Source organism: Onychostruthus taczanowskii, unplaced genomic scaffold (assembly GCF_017590055.1).
Source record: "Onychostruthus taczanowskii isolate IOZ18803 unplaced genomic scaffold, ASM1759005v1 scaffold279, whole genome shotgun sequence".
Lineage (NCBI taxonomy): Eukaryota > Metazoa > Chordata > Aves > Passeriformes > Passeridae > Onychostruthus > Onychostruthus taczanowskii.
Window position 1 is genome coordinate 84,820 of NW_024500117.1, and position 12,728 is coordinate 97,547.

General features: G+C 54.7%; 1 protein-coding gene across 1 annotated transcript in view; it reads right to left on the minus strand.

Annotated features, from left to right (window-relative positions):
• Positions 1–12,728, minus strand: part of ARHGEF11 (Rho guanine nucleotide exchange factor 11) — a 42,150-nt gene that overhangs the window by 5,788 nt on the left and 23,634 nt on the right. Inside the window, exons 21-32 of the mRNA XM_041407706.1 lie at positions 9,526–9,573; positions 8,302–8,540; positions 7,354–7,500; positions 6,964–7,046; positions 6,749–6,874; positions 5,304–5,421; positions 4,843–4,928; positions 3,704–3,779; positions 3,284–3,454; positions 1,795–1,882; positions 1,435–1,536; positions 541–1,145 (exon numbers count right to left, since the gene is read on the minus strand). Coding sequence (XP_041263640.1) covers positions 541–1,145; positions 1,435–1,536; positions 1,795–1,882; positions 3,284–3,454; positions 3,704–3,779; positions 4,843–4,928; positions 5,304–5,421; positions 6,749–6,874; positions 6,964–7,046; positions 7,354–7,500; positions 8,302–8,540; positions 9,526–9,573 — 1,889 coding nt within the window. The remainder of the gene's footprint in view (positions 1–540; positions 1,146–1,434; positions 1,537–1,794; positions 1,883–3,283; positions 3,455–3,703; positions 3,780–4,842; positions 4,929–5,303; positions 5,422–6,748; positions 6,875–6,963; positions 7,047–7,353; positions 7,501–8,301; positions 8,541–9,525; positions 9,574–12,728) is intronic.

Sequence of the window (12,728 nt, forward strand, 5' to 3'; positions counted from 1 at the left end):
TCCCAAAAGGAACAGGGAATGGGACCCCAAATCCCAAAAGGAGCAGGGAATGGGACCCCAAATCCCAGAGAGGGACAGGGAACGGGACCCCAAATCCCAAAAGGAGCAGGGAATGGGACCCCAAATCCCAAAAGGAGCAGGGAATGGGACCCCAAATCCCAAAAGGAACAGGGAATGGGACCCCAAATCCCAAAAGGAGCAGGGAATGGGACCCCAAATCCCAGAGAGGGACAGGGAACGGGACCCCAAATCCCAAAAGGAGCAGGGAACGGGACCCCAAATCCCAAAAGGAGCAGGGAACAGGACCCCAAATCCCAAAAGGGGCAGGGAATGGGACCCCAAATCCCAAAAGGAACAGGGAACAAGACCCCAAATCCTGGGAATGAGAGAAAGCCCAAACCCCCGCAGGGATCCCGCAGGCACTGCAGGGAATTCCCATGGATTCCCCCACAGATCCCACCCCAAATGTCCCAAAATTCTCCCAATCCCACCCCAAATCCCTGCCCCAATCCCCCAGACCCCCGGCCCATCCCCCTTTACCTTTCCGGTTGATTCGGATCCCGTTGGGCTCCGGCCCCTCCGGCCCTTCCTGGCTGGACACCGGGAATTCCCGGCTGGATTTCGGGAATTCCCGAGTGGACATCAGGAATTCCCGAGCGGACTTTGGGAATTCCTGGCTGGACATGCCAGAATCCTGGCTGGACACCGGGAATTCCTGGCTGGACACCGGGAATTCCTGACTGGACGTTGGGAATTCCCAGCTGGACGTCCCGGAATCCCGGCTGGACGAGGCCGAGTCCTGGCTGGACATTGGGAATTCCCGGCCGGACGTTGGGAATTCCCGGCCGGATGTTGGGAATTCCCGGCCGGACGTGGGGAATTCCCGGTCGGACATTGGGAATTCCCGGCCGGACATTGGGAATTCCCGGCCGGATGTTGGGAATTCCCGGCCGGATGTGGGGAATTCCCGGCCAGATGTGGGGAATTCCCGGCCGGACAGGCGGGGATCCCGGAGCCACCGGACAATCAGGAGCCGCAGGGTCTCCACTGGGATTGGGGAGGGAAAATGGGATTTGGGGTTTTCCAGGGGAAATGTCCCGGGATGGGGGAGAGAGGGAGGGCACGGAGGGATCTGGGATGTTCCCCTGGGGATGGAGGAAGGAAAACCGGGGAATTTGGGATTTTCCCGAGGGAACAGAGGGAGGAAAAAGGGGATTTGGGGTTTCCTGAGGGAACGGAGGGAGGAAAAAGGGGATTTGGGGTTTCTGAGGGAACGGAGGAAGGGCAGTTGGGGAATTTGGGATTGTCCCCAGGGAATGGGGGAACTGCAGTTGGGGAATTTGGGATTGTCCCCAGGGAATGGAGGAAGGATCCCGTTATCCCACCATTCCCACCATTCCCCCATCCCATTCCCCCCATTCCCCCCATTCCCACCTGGCGGCCCCGTCCCCGCCGGCCTCGCTCTGTCCCTGTTTTGGTGGCCCCGGGAGGCTCCTGGTGGCCCCTTGGACAGCCTGCTCCAGCAGCTGCATCCACCTGCAATTCCAGCCAGGAATTCCAGCCGGGACTCCAGCCCTTCCCAGGGGCCTTCCCTCTCATCCCAGGGATTTCTGTCCCCCCCAGGGAGGAATTCCAGCCCTTCCCAGGGACCTTTCCAGCCCATCCCATGCATTTTTGTCCCCCCCGGGAATTTCCCAGCCCATCCCAGGGAACTTTCTGGCTCATCCCAAGGATTTCATCCCCCCAGGGCATTTTCCTGCCCTTCCCAGGGGATTTTCCAGGATTTCCCCTCACGTGTTCTTCTCCGAGGACGTCAGTGCCACCAGCTCGTAGATTTGGGGTCCCAGCTCCGAGGTGCAGATGATGAACAGGGCGCGCTTGTCTGGGGGGGGACAAAATTCCCAGAATCCCCAAAATTCCCAGAATTCCCAGCCCCAAAATTCCCCGAATTCCCAGCCCCAGAATGCCCCAAATTCCCGGAATTCTGGCGTTTCCCTGCTCACTTGTGGCCATGGAGCAGATGAGCACCAAGCTGAGCTGAGCCCCCATTCCCACACCCCTTTTTCCCCCCAAAACCCTTTTCCTCAACAGAAAATCCCGGTTTTTTAAACAAACCCCCCCATTTCCCCCCATTTCATTCCCGGAATTCCCGGAATTCCGGGATTTCCCTGCCCACCTGTGGCCACAGAGCGCACCAGCAGCGAGCTGAGCTTGAGCACGGGGCTGAATCCCCATTCCCCCCAAAAACCCCATTTTTTTACACAAAACCCCCATTTTTTTGCACAAACCCCCCAGAAATCGCGCTTGTCTGGGGGGGGACAAAATTCCCAGAATCCCCAAAATTCCCAGAATTCCCAGCCCCAAAATTCCCCGAATTCCCAGCCCCAGAATGCCCCAAATTCCCGGAATTCTGGGGTTTCCCTGCTCACTTGTGGCCATGGAGCAGATGAGCACCAAGCTGAGCTGAGCCCCCATTCCCAAACCCCTTTTTCCCCCAAAACCCTTTTCCTCAACAGAAAATCCCGGTTTTTTACACAAACCCCCCCATTTTCCCCCATTTCATTCCCAGAATTCCTGGAATTCCCGGATTTCCCTGCCCACCTGTGGCCACGGAGCGCACCAGCAGCGAGCTGAGCTTGAGCACAGGGCTGAACCCCCATTTCCCCCCAAAAAACCCATTTTTTTTCACAAAAACCCCATTTTTTTACACAAACCCCCCAGAAATTCCCGGTTTTCCCCCATTTCATTCCCAGAATTCCTGGAATTCCCTGATTTCCCTGCCCACCCGTGGCCACGGAGCGCACCAGCAGCGAGCTGAGCTTGAGCACAGGGCTGAACCCCCATTTCCCCCCAAAAAACCCATTTTTTTTCACAAAAACCCCATTTTTTTACACAAACCCCCCAGAAATTCCCGGTTTTCCCCCATTTCATTCCCGGAATTCCGAAGAATTCCTGGATTTCCCTGCCCACCTGTGGCCACGGAGCGCACCAGCAGCGAGCTGAGCTTGAGCACAGGGCTGAACCCCCATTTCCCCCCAAAAACCCCATTTTTTTACTCAAACCCCGGAATTCCCGGAATTCCGGGATTACCCTGCCCACCTGTGGCCACGGAGCGCACCAGCAGCGAGCTGAGCTTGAGCACGGGGCTGAATCCCCATTTCCCCCCAAAAACCCCATTTTTTTACACAAAACCCCCATTTTTTTACACAAACCCCCCAGAAATTCCCGGTTTTCCCCCATTTCATTCCCGGAATTCCCGGAATTCCTGGATTTCCCTGCCCACCTGTGGCCACGGAGCGCACCAGCAGCGAGCTGAGCTTGAGCACGGGGCTGAAGCTCTGCTTGGTGTCCGGGGCCCCCCCCAGGCCGCCCTTGCTGTGACACTTGAGCAGCCAGCGCTCGTCCTGGCGCTGCAGCAGCACCAGCAGCTCCTCCAGCAGCAGCACGTGCAGGTCTGCGAAATTCCAGGGGGGTTGGGCAATTTTTGGGATTTTTTTTTCCGATTTTTTTTTCAGATTTTTGGGGATTTTTCGGGGATTTTTTGGGATTTTTTTGGGGATTTTTTGGGATTTTGTTTTTTGGGGATTTTTTTTTAATATTTGGGGGGTTTTTTTTTTTTTTTGTGATTTTTAGTGGGGTTTTTTTTCAGTTTTTGGGGGATTTTTTCAGATCCCAGTCCCTCCCAGCTGCCCCCAGTCCGTACCCACGCTCTTGTCCTTGCCCACTCTCCAGGCCAGGGGTCCCTCGTGGATCATCCGGTGTGAGGTCAGGTCCAGGTTCTGCGGGACCAAAACCCATGGGAAACACCCCAAAATTCAAGGGAAACACCCCAAAACCCATGGGAAACACACCAAAATTCAAGGGAAACACCCCAAAATTCATGGAAAACAGCCCAAAACCCATGGGAAACACACCAAAACCCAGGGAAAACACCCCAAAATTCATGGGAAACAACCCAAAATTCATGTGAAACACACCAAAACCCAGGGGAAACACCCCAAAATTCATGGGAAACAGCCCAAAATCCAGGGAAAACACCCCAAAACCCAGGGAAAACAACCCAAAATTCATGTGAAACACACCAAAACCCAGGGGAAACACCCCAAAATTCATGGGAAACAACCCAAAATTCATGTGAAACACACCAAAACCCAGGGGAAACACCCCAAAATTCATGGGAAACAACCCAAAATTCATGTGAAACACACCAAAACCCAGGGGAAACACCCCAAAATTCATGGGAAACAACCCAAAATTCATGTGAAACACACCAAAACCCAGGGGAAACACCCCAAAATTCATGGGAAACAACCCAAAATTCATGTGAAACACACCAAAACCCAGGGGAAACACCCCAAAATTCATGGGAAACAACCCAAAATTCATGTGAAACACACCAAAACCCAGGGGAAACACCCCAAAATTCATGGGAAACAACCCAAAATTCATGTGAAACACACCAAAACCCAGGGGAAACACCCCAAAATTCATGGGAAACAACCCAAAATTCATGTGAAACACACCAAAACCCAGGGGAAACACCCCAAAATTCATGGGAAACAACCCAAAATTCATGTGAAACACACCAAAACCCAGGGGAAACACCCCGGGGGGAAATGGGGAAAATCCAGGGGGAAATGGGACTGAGATCTCTGATCGGGCACTGCTGCTCCGGGGAGCCTGCTGGGGGGGGAGAAACGGGGGGGAAATGGGGAAAATCCAGGGGGAAATGGGACAGGAGTCCCTGATCCTGGGCATGGAGCAGCTTCTGCTGCTCCGGGGAGCCCGCTGGGAACAACTGGGAGAAATGGGGGGAAATTGGGAAAATCCAGGGGAAATCACGGGGAAATCATGGGGAAATCCAGGGGGAAACGGGACTGAGATCTCTGATCGGGCACGCAGCAGCTTCTGCTGCTCCGGGGAGCCCGCTGGGAGGGGAGAAACGGGGGGAAATTGGGAAAATCCAGGGGGAAATCATGGGGAAATCATGGGGAAATCCAGGGGGAAATGGGACAGGAGTCACTGATCCTGGGCATGGAGCAGCTTCTGCTGCTCTGGGGAGCCCGCTGGGAATGGGGAAATCCTGGGAAAAACCCATGGGATAACGAGAAAAACCCATGGTAATATCCAGAGAAAAAAGGGATGAAATCCAAGGCAAGATCCAGGGGAAAATGGCAAAAATCCAGGGGAAAACAGGGGACTAACAGGGAAAACAGTGGGAAAGCAGGGAAGGGGAAGTGGGGGGCGAAGGGAATGAGGAATTCCAGGAGAGAGGCTGGAATTGGGGGCGCTCCTGTCCTTACCAGGGGTGCACTTGATGACGTTGTCCAGCAGCAGCGGGTACTTGGTGAGGCGCTGCATCTCGGCGATCAGCAGGTCCTTCAGCTGCAGCCGCCGGCACTGCGGGTTGCTCTCGGCCTCCTGGGAGGGCAGGGCACCCGGTCAGCCAGCCCCTGCTCCCTGTGCTTCCCAAAATCTGGGGATTGTCACCCCTCTGCTTCAAAAATCACCCAGCCCCTGCTCCCTCTGCTTCCCAAAATCTGGGGATTGTCACCCCTCTGCTTCCCAAAATCTGGAGATTGTCACCCCTCTGCTTCCCAAAATCCTGGAGTTTGTCACCCCTCTGCTTCCCAGGTCACCCAGCCCCTGCTCCCTCTGCTTCCCAAAATCTGGAGTTTGTCACCCCTCTGCTTCAAAAATCACCCAGCCCCTGCTCCCTCTGCTTCCCAAAATCTGGAGATTGTCACCCCTCTGCTTCCCAAAATCTGGAGTTTGTCACCCCTCTGCTTCCCAGGTCACCCAGCTCCTGATCCCTCTGCTTCCCAAATCATCCAGCCCCTGATCCCCCTGCTTCAAAAATCACCCAGCTCCTGCTCCCTCTGCTTCCCAAATCACCCAGCTCCTGATCCCTCTGCTTCCCAAAATCTGGAGATTGTCACCCCTCTGCTTCCCAAAATCCTGGAGTTCGTCACCCCTCTGCTTCCCAAAATCTGGAGTTTGTCACCCCTCAGCTTCAAAAATCACCCAGCTCCTGCTCCCTCTGCTTCCCAAAATCTGGACTTTGTCACCCCTCTGCTTCAAAAATCACCCAGCTCCTGCTCCCTCTGCTTCCCCAAATCCTGGAGTTTGTCACCCCTCTGCTTCCCAAAATCCTGGAGTTTGTCACTCCTGCCCTCACTGCTCACCCAAATCCCGGAATCCTGAAATTCCTGCCCTCACTGCTTCCCCAAATCCCAGAATCCTGAAATTCCTGCCCTCACTGCTTCCCCAAATCCCGGAATCCTGAAACTCCTGCCCTCACTGCTTCCCCAAATCCCGGAATCCTGAAATTCCTGCCCTCACTGCTTCCCCAAATCACGGAATCCTGAAATTCCTGCCCTCGCTGCTTCCCCAAATCCCGGAATCCTGAAATTCCTGCCCTCACTGCTTCCCCAAATCCCAGAATCCTGAAATTCCTGCCCTCACTGCTTCCCCAAATCCCGGAATCCTGAAACTCCTGCCCTCACTGCTTCCCCAAATCCCAGAATCCTGAAACTCCTGCCCTCACTGCTCACCCAAATCACCAAGTTCCTGACACCCCACTGCTTCCCCACATCCCAAAACCCTCAGCGCGCCCAAAAACCCCGAAATCCCAAAGCGCTGAAATCCCCGCACCCCGGAATTCCTGACCCCGCGGGGGAGAAGGGGAAAAGCCAGGGGGGGAAGGAGGGAAGCAGCGGGCGGGAGGGTCCGGCACGGCGGCGCAGACCTGCATGAAGAGCTGGAAGCGGCTCTCCTTGCGCTGCTTGGTGCGGATCAGCTCCAGCGCCACCGACTGCGAGGAGCAGAAGGCGGCGGCCACGCGCTGGAATTCCTCCTTGGCAGCGCCCTCGAACTGGAAACCGGCGTTGGGACCCCCGCAATTCCCGGGAGCCCCGGCGTTCCGCGGGGAGGGACGCACGGAGGGAGGGACGGGGGTCCTACCCGGGCCAGCATGAGGTCGCCGATCTCGGCGATGATGGGTCCCTGCTCCTCCCGGAGCTTCCGCATGGATTCCGAGAGGGAAGCTGGGAATGCGGGGAGGGAAAGGTGAGGGGGAAAAAGGGGGAAAAGGGGGAAAAAGGAGGGAAAAGGGGGAAAAGGGAGGGAAAAAGGGGGGAAAAGAGGGGAAAAAGGGGGGAAAAGGGGGGCAAATTTGGGATTTTGGGAATTGCAGAGATCTGTCTCACTGTGCAGATCAGCGAGGCCGGGCAGGTTGGGGAAGAGCAGGATCCCAGTGGGATCTGGGGAACTGGTGGGGTCAGGAACGTTGGGATTTTGGGGATTTGGGATTTTGGGGATTTGGGATTTCGGGGATTTGGGGATTTCTCTCACTGTGCACGTCGATGAGGTCGGGCAGGTTGGGGAAGAGCAGCCCCAGCTCCTCCCGGCTCAGCAGCTGCTCCCGGCGCAGGCGTTGGAAGAAAAGCAAATCCAGAACGCGCAGGATGCGCAGGTGGGACAGCTCGGTGACAAACAGCTCTGGGGGGACATTGGGGACATTGGGGAAAGCACCCACAGGGGGACAGCTCGGTGACAAACAGCTCTGGGGACAGCACAGGGGACACTGGGGACAGCACCCACAGGGGGACAGCTCGGTGACAAACAGCTCTGGGGACAGCACAGGGGACATTGGGGACACTGGGGACATTGGGGACATCCAATTCCAAAAGCAGCCCCAGAACCAGCCCCAGCACCCCAAAGGCAGCCCCAAATCCTGGGGAAAAAACAGGAATGAGATCCCAGATCCCGGGAGTGAGACCCCAAATCCCAGGAATGAGCCCCAAACCCAGGAATGACCCCCAAACCCCAGGAATGTACCCCAAACCCAGGAATGTACCCCAAACCCAGGAATGTACCCCAAACCCAGGAATGAGCCCCCAAATCCCAGGAATGACCCCCAGATCCCAGGAATGTACCCCAAACCCCAGGAATGACCCCCAGATCCCAGGAATGAGCCCCAAATCCCAGGAATGAGCCCCAAACCCAGGAATGAGCCCCCACCAGGAATGAGCCCCAAACTCCAGGAATTAGCACCAAACCCCAGGAAGGAGCCCCCAAATCCCAAGAATGAGCCCCAAACTCCAGGAATGAGCCCCAAATCCCAGGAATGAGCCCCAAACCCCAGGAATGTACCCCAAATCCCAAGAATGAGCCCCCAAACCCAGGAATGAGCCCCAAACCCCAGGAATGAGCCCCAAACTCCAGGATTCACCCCCAGAAGCATCCCCCCGCTCCAGCCCCCCGGCATTCCCGGCATTCCCGGGATTCCCTGCTCCCCACCGTTGATGACCTCCTGGCGATCCACCTCCCGCTGGGGCAGGCTGGCCAGCAGCTCCCGGCTCACCGAGTGCTGCCAGCTCTGGGAATTCTGCTGCCAGCTCTGGGAGCTGGGGTGGGAATTTTGGGGATTTTGGGGGTCGGGGTCCGGCTCCAGGTCGGGGACGGGGCCCTGCTCGTCCTCCAGGAGGTGCGGGAGGAAGGGGTCGGCCCCGAAGCCCAGGCTGGGAGAATCCATGCTCCTGGAAATGGGGAAAAAGGGGGAAAAAAGGGGGAAAAAATGGGGAAAGAATGAGGAAAAAAGAGGGAAAAATGGGGAAAATTGGGGGGAAAAAGAGGGGAAAATGGGGAAAGAAGGGGGAAAGAATGAGGGAAAAAGTGGGGAAAAAAGAGGGAAAATTGAGGGGAAAAAGAGGGGAAAATGGGGAAAGAAGGGGGAAAGAATGAGGGGAAAAGTGGGGAAAAAAGAGGGAAAATTGAGGGGAAAAAGAGGGGAAAAAATGGGGAAAGAATGAGGGAAAAAGAGGGGAAAAAATGGGGAAAGAATGAGGAAAAAAGAGGGAAAAATGGGGAAAATTGGGGGGAAAAAGAGGGGAAAATGGGGAAAGAAGGGGGAAAGAATGAGGGAAAAAGAGGGGAAAAAAGAGGGAAAATTGAGGGGAAAAAGAGGGGAAAATGGGGAAAGAAGGGGGAAAGAATGAGGGAAAAAGAGGGGAAAAAAGAGGGAAAATTGAGGGGAAAAAGAGGGGAAAATGGGGAAAGAAGGGGGAAAGAATGAGGGAAAAAGAGGGGAAAAAAGAGGGAAAATTGAGGGGAAAAAGAGGGGAAAATGGGGAAAGAAGGGGGAAAGAAGGAGGGAAAAAGAGGGAAAAATGGGAAAAATCGGGGGGAAAAAGAGGGGGAAAATGGGGAAAGAAGGGGGAAAAATTGAGAAAGAATGAGGGAAAAAATGGGGAAAAAGAGGGAAAAAGGGGAAAAAGGGGGGGAAAATGGGGAAAGAAGGGGGAAAAATTGAGAAAGAATGAGGGAAAAAAGGGGAAAAAAGGGGGAAAAAGGGAAAAAGGGGAGAAAAAGTGGGAAAAAAGAGGGAAAAACAGGGAAAATTGGGAGGAAAAATTGGGGGAAATTTGGGGAGGGAAATGGGGAAATAATGATGAAAAAAACAGGGAAAAAAGAGGGAGAAACGGGGAAAACAGGGAATGGGAATTCCAGGGGGGGGTCACTCACCTGCGCCCCATCTTTGGTGTGTAGGGGGGGGTGGGATTTTCCAGGGATCTGGGAAAAGAAGGGAAAAATCCCCCTGGGGTGTCCCAAAATCCCAAGTTTCCCCCGATCCTGATGAGCTCACCCTCGAAATCCAGGGGTTCAGCCCCAAAGCCCGTTACGTTCCATGGATTTTTCCATGGATTTTTCCATGGGTTCTGCAGGAATTTGGGTGCTGAAGGAATAAAACCCCCACCCCCTCCAACCCCCTAAATCCCAATCCCAAAAACCCCAAATCCCAAACTTCCCCCGACCCCAATTTCCCCTCCTTTCCCAGACTTCCATCCCAAACCCCAAAATCTGGGGCTGGGCCCTCCGGAATTCCGGGAATTCCTGGATTTCTGGGATTTCCCACCTGTTGGAGAGGCTGGAGGTGCAAAGCCCCTCCCAAAAACCCCAAATCCAAATTCCTCCCATTCCCACGCTCCCACCTCTCCAGAGTTTGCTCCCAGAGCCCCATCACCCCAAACGTGGGGCTGGGCCCTCCGGAATTCTGGGAATTCCGGGATTTCTGGGATTTCCCACCTGTTGGAGAGGCTGGAGGTGCAAAGCCCCTCCCAAAAACCCCAAATCCCAAATTCCCCTGATCCTGATGCTCCCACCTCCCCAGAGTTTGCTCCCAGAGCCCCGTCACCCCAAACCTGGGGCTGGGCCCTCCAGAATTCTGGGAATTCCGGGATTTCCCACCTGTTGGAGAGGCTGGAGGGGCAAAGCCCCTCCCAAAAACCGCAAATCCCAAATTCCCCTGATCCCGATGCTCCCAGCTCCCCAGAGTTTGCTCCCAGAGCCCCGTCCCCCCAAACCTGGGGCTGGGCCCTCCGGAATTCCGGGAATTCCGGGATGTCCCACCTGTTGGAGAGGCTGGAGGCGGAGGAGGAGGCGGAGTGCAGCCGGGGGGGCTCGCTGCCCGTGTCCATGTCCACGTCGCTGCGCGAGCGCGGCACCAGCTCCGCGCGCCGCGAGCGCCGCAGCTCCTCCCGCCCCTTCAGCGACTCCGAGCGGCCCAGGCGCACCTCGCAGCGCGAGCTAATGGGGGAAAAAATGGGAATTCTGGGCAAAATACTGGGGTTCGGGGCAAACAATCCCCAGGGATTGAGGCAAAAAGTCCCCAGGAATTACGGGAGAAATCATGGGGTTTAGAGGGAAACGCCAGGATCAGGCGCGCCTCGCAGTGCGAGCTGCTGGGCATGGGCAATTCCAGGGGAAAAAAATGGGAATTCTGGACAAAATACTGGGATTCGGGGCAAAAAATCCCCAGGGATTGAGGCAAAAAATCCCCAGGAATTACGGGAGAAACCATGGGGTTTAGAGGGAAACGCCGGGATCAGGCGCGCCTCGCAGCGTGAGCTGCTGGGGACAGGGAAAAAATGGGAATTATGGACAAAATAAAGGAATTCGGGGCAAAAAATCCCCAGGAACTGTGGCAAAAATCCCAGGAATTATGAAAAAAAATCCCAGGAATTACAGCAAAAAATCCCCAGGAATTACAGCAAAAAATCCCCAGGAATTACGGCAAAAAATCCCCAGGAATTACGGGAGAAATCATGGGGTTCAGAGGGAAACGCCGGGATCAGGCGCGCCTCGCAGCGGGAGCTGCTGGGCATGGGGAATTCCAGGGGAAAAAAATGGGAATTCTGGACAAAATACTGGGATTTGGGGCAAAAAATCCCCAGGAATTGCGGCAAAAAATCCCGGGAATTATGGCAAATAATCCCCAGGAATTACAGGAGAAATCATGGGATTTAGAGGGAAACGCCGGAATCAGGCGCACCTCGTAGCGGGAGCTGCTGGGGAAAAAAATGGGAATTATGGGCAAATTACTGGGATTCGGGGCAAAAAATCCCCAGGAACAGTGGCAAAAATCCCAGGAATTACGAAAAAAAATCCCAGGAATTACGAAAAAAAATCCCAGGAATTACAGCAAAAAATCCCCAGGAATTACGGCAAAAAATCCCCAGGAATTACGGGAGAAATCATGGGGTTCAGAGGGAAACGCCGGGATCAGGCGCGCCTCGCAGCGGGAGCTGCTGGGCATGGGGAATTCCAGGGGAAAAAATGGGAATTCTGGAAAAAATACTGGGGTTCGGGGCAAAAAATCCCCAGGGATTGAGGCACAAAATCCCCAGGAATTACGGGAGAAACCATGGGGTTTAGAGGGAAACGCCGGGATCAGGCGCGCCTCATAGCGGGAGCTGCCGGGAAACAGGGAAAAAAATGGGAATTATGGACAAAATAAAGGAATTCGGGGCAAAAAATCCCCAGGGATTGAGGCACAAAATCCCCAGGAATTATGGGAGAAACCATGGGGTTTAGAGGGAAACGCCGGGATCAGGCGCGCCTCGCAGCGCGAGCTAATGGGGGAAAAAATGGGAATTATGGGCAAAATACTGGGATTCGGGGCAAAAAATCCCCAGGAACTGTGGCAAAAATCCCAGGAATTACGAAAAAAAATCCCAGGAATTACGAAAAAAAATCCCAGGAATTACAGCAAAAATCCCCAGGAATTACAGCAAAAAATCCCCAGGAATTACGGGAGAAATCATGGGGTTCAGAGGGAAACGCCAGGATCAGGCGCGCCTCGCAGTGCGAGCTGCTGGGCATGGGCAATTCCAGGGGAAAAAAATGGGAATTCTGGAAAAAATACTGGGATTCGGGGCAAAAAATCCCCAGGGATTGAGGCAAAAAATCCCCAGGAATTACGGGAGAAACCATGGGGTTTAGAGGGAAACGCCGGGATCAGGCGCGCCTCATAGTGGGAGCTGCTGGGCATGGGGAATTCCAGGGGAAAAAATGGGAATTCTGGAAAAAATACTGGGGTTCGGGGCAAAAAATCCCCAGGGATTGAGGCACAAAATCCCCAGGAATTACGGGAGAAACCATGGGGTTTAGAGGGAAACGCCGGGATCAGGCGCGCCTCATAGCGGGAGCTGCCGGGAAACAGGGAAAAAAATGGGAATTATGGACAAAATAAAGGAATTCGGGGCAAAAAATCCCCAGGGATTGAGGCACAAAATCCCCAGGAATTATGGGAGAAACCATGGGGTTTAGAGGGAAACGCCGGGATCAGGCGCGCCTCGCAGCGGGAGCTGCTGGGCATGGGGAATTCCAGGGGAAAAAAATGGGAATTCTGGACAAAATACTGGGATTCGGGGCAAAAAATCCCCAGG